The 11,309-nt window shown below is 36.1% G+C and overlaps 2 protein-coding genes across 6 annotated transcripts in view; one reads left to right on the forward strand and one right to left on the reverse strand.

Annotated features, from left to right (window-relative positions):
• LOC105145383 (uncharacterized) overlaps window positions 1-8,174 on the forward strand; it is a 79,085-nt gene extending 70,911 nt beyond the window's left edge. For all 3 annotated transcript variants that reach the window (XM_011054879.2, XM_011054880.2, XM_087407279.1), the window contains one exon: window positions 6-8,174. In XM_011054879.2, the coding sequence (XP_011053181.2) occupies window positions 6-1,563 (1,558 nt within the window). In that variant the 3' untranslated portion in view covers window positions 1,564-8,174. The remainder of the gene's footprint in view (window positions 1-5) is intronic.
• On the reverse strand, window positions 8,150-11,235 carry LOC105145384 (translation initiation factor eIF2 assembly protein). 3 transcript variants are annotated; one of them, XR_015545479.1, is made up of 7 exons: window positions 10,266-10,761; window positions 10,068-10,172; window positions 9,512-9,734; window positions 9,277-9,399; window positions 8,949-9,208; window positions 8,683-8,841; window positions 8,150-8,547 (listed from the first exon to the last, which is right to left on the reverse strand). XR_015545479.1 is itself a non-coding variant. In XM_087407285.1 (7 exons), the coding sequence occupies exons 2-7, from the start codon at window positions 10,473-10,475 to the stop codon at window positions 8,779-8,781; spliced, it is 984 nt and encodes a 327-aa protein (XP_087263411.1). In that variant the 5' UTR covers window positions 10,476-10,573; window positions 11,052-11,235; the 3' UTR covers window positions 8,150-8,778. The 3 variants fall into 3 exon arrangements, 2 of the variants coding, with proteins under 2 accessions (XP_087263411.1, XP_087263410.1); XM_087407285.1 differs by adding an exon at window positions 11,052-11,235 and having other exon boundaries at window positions 8,150-8,841; window positions 10,266-10,573; XM_087407284.1 differs by having other exon boundaries at window positions 8,150-8,841.
• Between the last annotated feature and the right edge of the window lie 74 nt (window positions 11,236-11,309).

An 11,309-nucleotide genomic window follows, 5' to 3' on the forward strand; every position in this document is an offset into this window, starting at 1 on the left:
TTCAGGGACGATAATTCCGAGAGCGTACTGCAGATTATCAACAAGGGTCAGGGCATCGAAATGGCAGCCGGACAGATCTATCCATCAAGCGTGAAAAAGTATTTCATGAATCACACTTTAGATACTTCATATTCTAGTAAGAATTTAAAATCGCAGCTGAATCCTAGATTGGATCGCGAACTAATGCAGCAGAGGATAGAGAGAAAGACTCCATACGAACTCAAGGTACAAAAGAGCTTATCGGAGGAGTGCGAAGATTTGGGAGTTGATGAACCTAGCACTAGTGAGCTATTTCCCGAAGCAGATCTGTTATTCGACACGAATCATTCTCCGTCGTTCGATCATTCTTCACAGGATGCGTCCTGCAGTCAGCCTCTGGGCATGAAACCGTACAACAGCTCATATTTTCGGTCTCTGGACTCATCTAGCGGCAGCAGGGACGCCAGTCCAACAAACGATTTCAAGATGAATGAACGCAAAAGAAACATGAGTCAACGCGCGAGAGCCTTAAATTCATCAAAGAGAGGAAAGCGAGAGAAAGAGGATCTGCACTTGGACATTTCGGCGAAACATATGCGATTGACCTTAGACAACCTAAGTCAGGATGAAGCATCAAACAGTAACTCAGATATTTCCAGGCTATCACCCGCGAACCTTGGCTCTTTGGAAAATGATTCGTCAAAAGATATGAGTCATCGCGTGAAATTGACCTCGAGGATCGGCTCGAAAGAAGGAACACCCAGCAGTGTGTCTAGCATACCATCTAACATGAAACTGGACATCGACTTGGATTCAGAATCGTTGCCGCCCGTTAACGTTAACAACACTTCGGTAGTAAGTTCAGGCGACGAAAGTTTGACTCTTTTGAGCAGTAATACTGCGGACCATCATACCATACCGTCGCCATTGTCACCGTTGGTTGCGGCCGGGCCATTGCTGTCCACGCACAATAAGTACACATATGCCAACAAAAAGCGCGTATCATCGTCTAAAATGCGTATGGACTACATGGCATGGGAGAGCCCAATGTCCGAGCGCACAAGATCCAGCAGCGACGATGAGGACTCCAGCATCAGCGAGTCTATCAGTAGCCAATTGGAAGACAACATCACGTTGAGCAATGGTCTGGAGGATAGTGTACAAACGTTAAAACCCTTGTCATCTGATCGGCATTGCACCTACATAAAGAAAAAAGACAAATTGCAGGTGAATACTGCAAGAGTGATCTTGAATCGCGCCGATCATAAATCGACGACAGCAGCGACGGCGCTTCCCAAACGAATTCCCAAGGTTGAATCGATAGCGATGACAGAGTCAATGGTAATATCAAGTGACAAGGCATCGGAGGCATCGGAGGACGAAGCGAATAATATTGTGATGATGGAGCCGACAGATTGCCGCGCCAGAAGGTCCAGCTTGCGTTGTCACGTAAAAAAGAATTGCGCGTGCTGCAACGGTTCGCCGGAACGACCGAAAAAGAAGACGACGGCAACAACGATTAAATCGACGGATTACAAACTGAAGAAGCGGTTGCCATCGAAGCAGCCCGGCAAGAAGAGGTAGTCCTAGCGATCGAACGCTCGCGCGAGCATCGCAACGTGTTGTTATATCATTAGCATGTCGTCGTCGTCGTCGTCGTCGGTGGTTTACGATGCGACGACGATGCGGGCGTTTTAGCGCGATCAAAACCGGGCCGGGAATTTGACACTTTTCGCTAAAAAAAAAAAAACATGATTCGAACAGCGAACAATTTTATTCGCGAATCGAAAGATCTATAGCGATGGCATTGTAAATATTATCAAAAACGCGCTTAGACGCAAGTTCCGTGAATCTATCACACTTATAATATTTGGAACATTCGGCGGCTGCACTAATACCTGCAGAAGGCAAGCAGGTGGGCTTAAGTGCGAGCAAAAGAAATATTCTCCATGAGTTTAAATTAACAGTGGATCTACTTCACGTCGATATGCGTGCTGTATGCATGCATATTAATGTATGTATGAATGAATGTGTGAAAGAAGAGAGAAAGAGAGGGAGAGAAAGGACGGAAGTATAATAGACATACGATTTATTACTAAATAGTTCTCGTCGATAACAGTAGATCCCTCTACCATTAGATGTTAATTACGATATTAGATTGTAAGGTACAGATCATTTATGTATGACAGACTTAGATTTTAAATCGTTAAGGACCGTTTTAGCGATGCAATCTAGTCAAGTCGTTTTTGTGGCAAGGAATAAGCGAAGAGTGAATAAAGCGTTAAGGTAAAAAGAGCAAGCAAAACCATAACGATCGTTAATAGATCCCTCGCAGAATAAAGAGAGAGAGCCTGAATTTATATAATTCAATTTACAGTATGTCTATCATGGCAAAGCTATTCCACGTTGTAACATGGTGTGGTCAGACTGAATAGACAAATAATAGAGTTCTCTTTCCGACAAAAATATTAGAATATAGTAACAAGGACATGCTCTCCTTGGGAGTCGCATCCGTCTTTGCCTTTCGTGTAATGCTTTTACCTATATCTGTATAATTCTAACTTTATATAGAGAAAAAAATTGCCGCTGTAAATTCTCGGCACTCTGCTCTTAGACGACCCACGAAAAACGCGAAGTTATTTGGATAAAGACGATAACGCCCGATTCAAGCGCGCGAGGTATATGAAGTGGGGGTTAGAAAAAAGAAAGAAAAAAGATGTAGAGTGGCAATAACATATTCTACGGATCATTCTAACAGCTGTCTGTTGTACGGCCCGACCATACCTTGTCATGGTGCATGTAAAAATCCACGATTGTACATTGCGTAGATAATTCATTAAAAAGGTATAATATTATATATATATCGCTGCACTTTAGTACAAAAACGCTTCACTTTGTTTCAGATGAGAATGATAGATTTATTTATATTGTATCTCCGTGTGCTACCGTGAAACGTGTGAATGCCTGCAAATTTTACTATGGACTTACTCTAAAAACTTGTAACTTGTAAAAGCTCGTGAGAACGGAATAGGCTGCATGGGAGTATAAGTTTATCTAACATTTCGTTATTGATAATTATAATTAATGAAAACGTACGTCGGGCGCTGATATCCATTCCAAAAATTTTTATCCCGGCGCGCGATATATATGTATAAATATGTAGAGAACTTTGTCGAGTTTGTTCTTTCTCTCTTTTTCTGTTCTCTTTCGATGTTGCAAGAAAAAGAATATCGTAGCTTCAAGTAATCGAGGTGTAACTGTTCCTGTGAATAGTGTCTCATTACGTGATATGAACCAAAGTGAAGGCTCTGTCGAGAAGGCGTTGAGGGAAACGCGTAATGAATCAATGTGGAAAGCGAGCAGCAGTACACGTGTAGAATATGTAAATTGTATATAATTAAATTAATCTAACCACACATTCTGTAGATCTTTTTTGTTTTCTCTTTTTTATTTCCGTAGAGTGATAATTTAATTATATATTTGTTTCAATAATTGTTAATATTATGTTTAGAAAAGAATTAAGAATGTAATATTTGTTGGATATAATAATATATTATTATTATCACATTATTATACTCTCTTTCTCTAATACAGAGATTATTTATGATTATGGTAAACTAAACGGAGATCAATGAAATTTTTCTACTTTCCAAATTTAGTGCAATTTTTAATTTCGCAAATATAAAAAAATTATGAAAAAGTTTTTTTATTTTTATATATAAAATACAAGAATATTTTTTAACAGAATTGCGCCGAAACAATTGTTAAAAGAGCGCTACAATCTTTCTTAAGTTAATTTTGATGTGAATCATGTTATATATGAAAAATTTAAATAAGACGGATAGTTAATTTTTCTGTTGCGTTTCTTTCTGATTTACATATTCTACACGTAAATAGAGATGCTAGCAAATGAAATGATTGATATCTTTATCTCTACGAGAATTGTGTGAATATAATCGTTTCTCGTTATAAATATAACTATATTCGCGAAATACGTTCCTTCGATTTCCTCATTCAATTAAAGGACGAACAAGATACCTACCTCGTGCGCTTCATCTCTTCCTAGTTTATCTCGATTACCATAGCTCTGGAGCGTGGAAATTCGAATATCCATGTATGTAATTATATCGTACACGTTCGTATTTCTTACACAGTAGAAAATTCTATGATCTCGCGGCGTAAAAACGTGAATCGCGTTTTTCGAGAAGAAGCACGCCGACGCTTGTTCTTTTTCTTCCTTTTTTTCGTAATCGCAGTCACATTCAATTCAAATTATTTTATTTTAAATACAATTTAGATCGCTAAAAATATATTTTGGGATTTAGTTATGGGAAGAAATATTCTGTAACAGTGAGGAAATATATATGTAAATAAATTTATGTTTTAAGTAATATTTATGTTAACTCGCCACTCTTTTGACTGTAGAAATGATTAAAAGGCGGCAATCTATTACGATATTTACATTAATGTAATTTTATTATATATATAGCGTGGCCTAGATCACACATACTTTTCTTCTGAAAAGTTTTCTTCTTTGATTTAATTTTATTACAAAGAAAAATTACACTTTTATTTATGAGATCGATCGTATTATTTTTTTTCCGTATTAAAGTATTTATTTTCGTATTGAAGTCAAATTTTATGTAATCGAGGCGATCTACAGAAATGCGAGAGGATTTACTTTTTAATTGAAAGAGAGTAAATCTAAAAGCTTTATTTATAGATCAAATTGATTTATAAAAAGGAACGTCTTTTTTTGATAAAGATCGTTTCTTTCGTTTTACATTCACGACGATTTTCAAGATTTTTTTCGCGGCTCTCTCGGCTATTTCTTCATTTCCGCGCGAGAGAAGCGTATCCCAAAGAAAGAGAGAATCGCGTTTCCACTCGAGCCATTTGTATAAAGCGAGGACAAGTTCAATATATTTATTCCCGCGATAAAAGTAAGAAAACGAGCTCTATCTTCCTGTATATTAGAGAGAAAGAAAGAAAAGAAAGCAGGTGGAGGGAGAAAAATACGAAGAGATGTCAGAGCGACATGTCTCCGCGTGTATAAAATTCCGAGCGAGTGTCTCGCATCAAATAGAGATGCGTATTTTTTGAAAGGGGACGGGTCATTGAGATAGCGTCTAGCTCATGCACGTGTACTACTCGGATGCGCGTGTACTACTCGATTCATCGGTGATAGTCGGGCCTTTCGCCACCCAATTTAGTCGTACCAATCGCATTTATCATAGAGGGGTGCGTAGTCTTCATCGTTAAGGCAAATCCGAGGCGCGAACTTAAGGGAAGGAGCAGGAAAGAGAGAGAGAGAAAAGGGGAGTGCGTTTGAAGACGAGGATCGGAGTCGGTGTAATTTCGGCGAGCTTGATTTCCGATGTTCAAAGGTGTACGCGGATTGTCCGGAAAGGTTTCCACGATCGTCATCGGTAAGGACAGATCGAAGATTAGATCTCACCGAGATTCCACATCGGTTTCAGGTCTTAGCGTTTGCGGATTAAGGCGAGATTTCCCAAAGCTAGCTTCTTCAGGTACTTAAAGAGGTAGGAAAGGAGGGAAGAAGAAAGGGAGAGAGAAGAAGGAAAAAAAATAATGATAAAATAAAACAACCCGCTTTACACTGGCCGTCAGGCGATAACTTAAGAGTTTTTGTATCGTATGTTTGTTAAGACTACTGTTTTTGTCACTCACCCTACAGTATTCGAGAGAGAGAGAGAGAGAGAGAGAGAGAGAGAAAGAGAGAGAGAGAGAGAAGGAAGAGCGAGTGAAGGAGTGAAAGGAGATGCAAAAGGGAGAAAGAGAATCGAGAGAGTGTGCGAATGCTGTTATACGTCACTTTAGTATCATTAAAACGAGCGACGTAAAAAGTAAAAGGAAAGGAAAGGGGATGAATTTGCGAGCGAGCAAAGGGCGGAAGAAAAAAGAGTGAGAGAGACTCGGAGGACGAGCAAACGGCCGTACACCGCAAAATGTACATTCATTAAGCTATGTCGTCTAGCACAAATCAGTCGAAATAATTGGAGCGATCAGATTGTGAGGGGAGAACCGAGGGCGAGTGTGTGAATGTAAGAACGCGAAACTGATCGCGGAGAACGATCGTCGTAGCGAACGCGAAAAAAAAAAAGATGCGCTCCTGTGTATGTACATAATGAACGATAGGAAAATGATGCGAGGGGAACATTAGACGGTACATCGCTATACATACGCGTTGAATCCCAATATAGCACAGAATTTGCAGGAATATCGCTGCAATATTGCTGCAACTTTTATGCAACTTTGTGCTGTAGGGGATGTTGTTGGGCGCATTCAATATTAGGGACCGCGCGCTTCACTGAGCTCTTAGTGAGAAAAAAAAGAAAATATGTTTATTTGTTGTAATATTCGTAGAATAACTTATTTATTATAGTAGAGTAGATAATCTTTAATATTATGTTTCTTATTTTATATTGTTTATTATTTTTTTTAGACCGCACTTTCATGGCTTTACAGAAATAATCAATAATAAGTAAGAAATAATAATATTGAAGAAGAATTATCATTATTATAATTAATAAATATTCTACATTACGAATATTATAACAAATAAACATATTAATTCCTTTCTTGCTTACTGAGCAGTCCGTAGTACTGAATGCACACATTGAAAATCCGAATGTCCCTCAAAAACGAAATCCATTGCGAAGGGACATAGCCTTTCGCGATCTCGAGAAGAAATGTTTCTCGGAGATCGTTGCGAAGAGTTTTTATGTAAAAGGAACCGTGCACCATTCTGATTAATCTACAAGATTAATTATTTTATATTAGAGGTATCTGAATGGTATCCTTACTCCTTGTTTTTGTTGTTAGTCATAGGAACAGCAATATGCTGTAAATTATTTTTATCGAAATGGCATCGTACTTCCCTCTAGAAAGAATCAAGCTTAGTTTTTCATATAAGGGTGCTCTTTGGGACTTTTTACATAAAATCCATTCGACTGGTATTCGCGTATATATTGTGGGCAAGAGATCGATGCACAAATTAAAATCGCAACTAATGGGAGAGATTGTCGTGTAATAAAACAGCGACGAAACAATTTGCCGTATTTCGCTCGCGGAAAAAGAAGATACTCTGTAAATAAGGTTTTGTTTTGCGAAGCGACTTCGCAACTTTTTTCATCATATTGCACTTGCAGATGACGAGTTTTTGCCTCGTATCTCAAAAATCCAAAGCTTAAAATCCAAGCGCAATCGTTACAACCTATTTTTGTTTGCTGTACGATAAAAGAATTACGAAGTTATTTAAATAAGATTCGATAAATGCGCGATGAAAATATGGTTTGCTTCCCACCGAATCTCTAAATCTCTCAGGCTAAATTATACGATAAGTATGATAAAGGAAAATGTAGAGCCACTTTATTATATTATTCTCTTAAATCTGAAATAACTTATTCAGAAATTTAGGACATTTTGTATGTTCAATTTTTAAGTAACGTCAAAATATAGAATAATATTTCTGTAGTATTTTTCTAAGAATTGGCAAAAGATAATAACTTTTATATTGGTTTTCAACATAACGTAAACTATATATAATACTATATATATGTATATGTTATATAATTTCAAGAAAAACGTGTTTGCATTACTAAAGATTAATGAAATCGATATGTTATGAAAAATTAGAATTTAAGCATTTTTCGTCCTTAATACTCGGCAGAACTATACAGATGAAGTGCGAGGCCCGATGCGAAAAGCTGTTGGGTCGTTTTGCGAGGAGTTCGGGTTTCAGAAACGTTCCATGGTTCACTGATAAAAATGATAAAATCGCACACAGCAGTAGTCGCCCCATCCTATGGTTTTTGTTTTTATGAAGATTATGAAATGAGAGAACGAGAGGGAGGAACAGAGAGAAACATAGAAAGGGAGAGAAAGATGAAAATACTCCTTGGATATGACTGTACAGCGTATTAACTTGTCCGGAGGTACATATATCGGGGATCCTTTTTCAAAACTGAAGTATTAAGGATTGCATATTGTACATAAACAAGACATATTTTCTATATAAGGGACGTCGCTCGGTAAAAAGGCCGATGGCTCGAAAAATACTGCAATATTATGATAATTCTTTCAAGCGGTAGGATAGCCTTTAATCGTTTTATGTAATGTAATGATAGAAAAAGAGAGTCTGGCAGAATAAAAGTGAAAGTTCTGTATTTAAATATCCTGTCGGTGTACATTCATTCACATATACACATAGACACGCAGATGCGTCGCATCCCAAAATACAGGAGCGATTTGGTGATCAAGAGCATTTAATTACATTTACTTATATACATTTACATAAATCGAAAGCTTCAGATTGTATCATGACACACTACAAAAATTATCGGCTTCAACTCAATCGACAGATCATGATATGATCTGTATTGCATGCAGGTAATTCTGAATTTCTTGTAACGTCTATCGAACCCGGAATGAAGAAACCAACAGAATTTGATAACTTAGAAGGAGCGAAATAATTGAACAAGTTCGATTATTCCTTTTGGCACTGAGATGTAATCGAATGATCTCAAAATGTAGGATTTAAACAGGCTAAAATGTAATGTACAAGATTTAAAGATTAGAATCCGTTCGTTGTGTAATCGCGTATATTTATTAGCGCGTGTACTTATTAGTAGATATTAACCTTTTTTGAGAAAGATAAAATGTAACAATAATTTATAATACCTCTCTTAAGTTTTGTATCCCTTATACATGTGAGTAAAAGAGTTACAGCTGATGTTTATATATAAGGAAAATATTTATTTATACGTTATATATACATCAAGTACTTTCTGAAACGTTAGCATTTTCTTTTTCATGCTCTTTCCGTTGACTTTCCACTTCCTGCAACAAAGAAAAGTTTCGATTGTCGTAATCGAGTGTCAAATCTAAAGACTAAAATAAATCACTAAATTTTGCAAGCGTATTTCTTCAATAACCAGAAGACATACTCTCTGAATAAGGTCCAGCAACGTCACATTATCTCTTGATTGGAAAAACTCGCTGATCTCTTGCGGAATACAAAATTGCATTGGCGGCTTTGGCTGAATACCTATTTCCTCCCCAATAAAACGGAATTCTGGCGTGTTTTCAATATGATTTAGCAATTCGTCATACGTGAAAAGTGTTTCCTTCGTAGATGCTACATCCATTGCACCAAAATCTATTATTTTTACTTTATCTTTCTTATATCGTATAACATCGAAGGAATCTGTCAAAATTAATTCTATGAGTTAATAAAAATTCGAATATCGTTACTAATTTTACTATTCTACCTACAATTACGCAATGGAAATCTGCCTTTGATGCGCTCTAAAAACAAGCTCTTGATATCCGTCTGTATGTCATATTTTTGTGACTCGTTGGAACTATGGTACTGCGATATATCTCTCTGACTTATAGCTGCGTAAAATATGATTTGTTATCGCAAAAGTTAACTTTGTAAAAGCAAAAAAAGAATCACATTTAATAAAATTTGACAATTAAGAAAAAGAAAACTAAGTTGATAAGTTACCAATGAGTTCGTTATCTATAACAAAGCAGCGAAATTCTGTGCAAGGATTAATATCCCGCCATTGTTTCAACACTAGACAGAATGGCAAAGGCTTTTCGCAGTCCTTTGAAGATTTTACGATGTTCAGATCTTTGGCAATCCTATCAGAGCTTTTCAATAACAAATAGATCTCTTCTAGCGTGTTACATTTGAGAGTTTTTGTGGGCGCAACCCACATAGCATCCTGTAACATAATTACGATTACATATTATAAATTATACTATAATTTTCTTTTTACAATATTCTTTTCTTAATATAAATCATGTTATAATTACATTAAAGCTATTATTACAAAATTATACTACTGTTATATTCTTATTAATATAACAGAAAATTTATGAACAAGCTATTTGATTCATCAAATGTAAAGTTATTTTAGAAAAGGAATTTTTGGTTTTTACTGCACATGGTACTTTTTTTATGTTAACATACTGCTTATTTATATTTTCTGAAAAATAGGAATTTTAGAAGAAATGTTTGCGAAATAAAAATATAGAAATGGTAGAAAATAATTTACCGCAGGTGTACTCCAATTTGTTTTGACAAATACTGCATCGTATTCATCTAATATTTCCTGTATTTGTTGACTAAATTCAGGGAATGTCGGTTGATAATCCGTTTCCTAAAAAAAATTTACATATTATTATTGATTATATATATAAATTTAAAATAAAGATTATAATTCTATTATTTTTCAAAATATATTAATAAATACTTCTTCTTCGCATGTTACTGGTGATCCGTCAGCCCATTCAGAATCCTTCGGTAAAGATTTCGCTGCCTCAAGAGGCAATACAAATGTATCATGCTCCAAATATTTTAAAACCTCATCGGGAATATGAAGAATTCTAGCCTCTAAGGAATCTTTCTTGAATATTGGATACCAAGAAGAAAAGGAGCACTCTAGTTTTAAATCATTCACCATTTTTCTCAGATGTTTTGTAATTTATACGAAATTATGTTTTATAAAAGATTATTGGAATCTCATTAAATTTTCATCAACTTAACCACAAATTGATCTTCCTGGAACAGATTTGGTGCAATTTATTGTAGAATCAAATCAATTACCAGAGGGTTCTGCTGGGTTACATGACATAGGATATGGTCAACGCGATGCTACAAAAACTTTAAAGCACTTTTGATTGGTCAATTTGTAAAATTCTTTTTTCTAATTGGTCAACCAAACACTTCAAAGCATTTGTAGTGAGATTTTGATAGCAGACATAGAATCACTATAATCAGAATCAAACAAAATCGATTCGTCTCGGAATTAGTGCTGGGTTCGTTCGATGGTTAGTCAAAACGTGAGTTGTGTAATGTACTCCGTATGTGTAAGAGGCTCCGCACAATAAAAAGAACAGAGAACAGAGAATAAGAATTTCAACCTATCAGAAATCATATTGTGAAATACACAGTTTCTGATAGGTTGAAATTCTTATTCTGTGTTCTTTGTTCCCTGTTCCTTTTATTGTGCGAAGCCCCTAATACTTTTTGCGCATACATGCGTTTATACAAGAAAGCAATATCTGTTGTCTCTTTCTATCCGCCATATTTGGTCCACATTCACTAAACTTTTAACGTATTCGACCCGAGCGAATTTGTACCAACGTAGGTTGGATTAATGACTTTGTATTGGTGGAATATAGTAACGTTAAGCAATAGAACATTATTTAACCCAAATGGGAGCAAATCCGTTCGGGTCGAAAACATATTTATATTTGAATATAGGATCTCTAAGTAGAGTAACTAGAGTAACTAG

The sequence above is a fragment of the Acromyrmex echinatior genome, chromosome 6 (assembly GCF_024713525.1).
Source record: "Acromyrmex echinatior isolate Ae372 chromosome 6, ASM2471352v2, whole genome shotgun sequence".
In the NCBI taxonomy this organism is placed as follows: Eukaryota; Metazoa; Arthropoda; class Insecta; order Hymenoptera; family Formicidae; genus Acromyrmex; species Acromyrmex echinatior.

Excerpts from the sequence above, each read along its gene's own strand:
- LOC105145384 (XM_087407285.1), bottom strand. The coding sequence starts at position 10,475 with ATGGTGAATGATTTAAAACTAGAGTGCTCCTTTTCTTCTTGGTATCCA. Across the intron at positions 9,735-10,067 it reads CAAATTGGAGTACACCTGCG|GATGCTATGTGGGTTGCGCC; the intron begins GTAAATTATTTT and ends ATTATGTTACAG. Across the intron at positions 9,209-9,276 it reads CAGATTTCCATTGCGTAATT|ATTCCTTCGATGTTATACGA; the intron begins GTAGGTAGAATA and ends TAATTTTGACAG.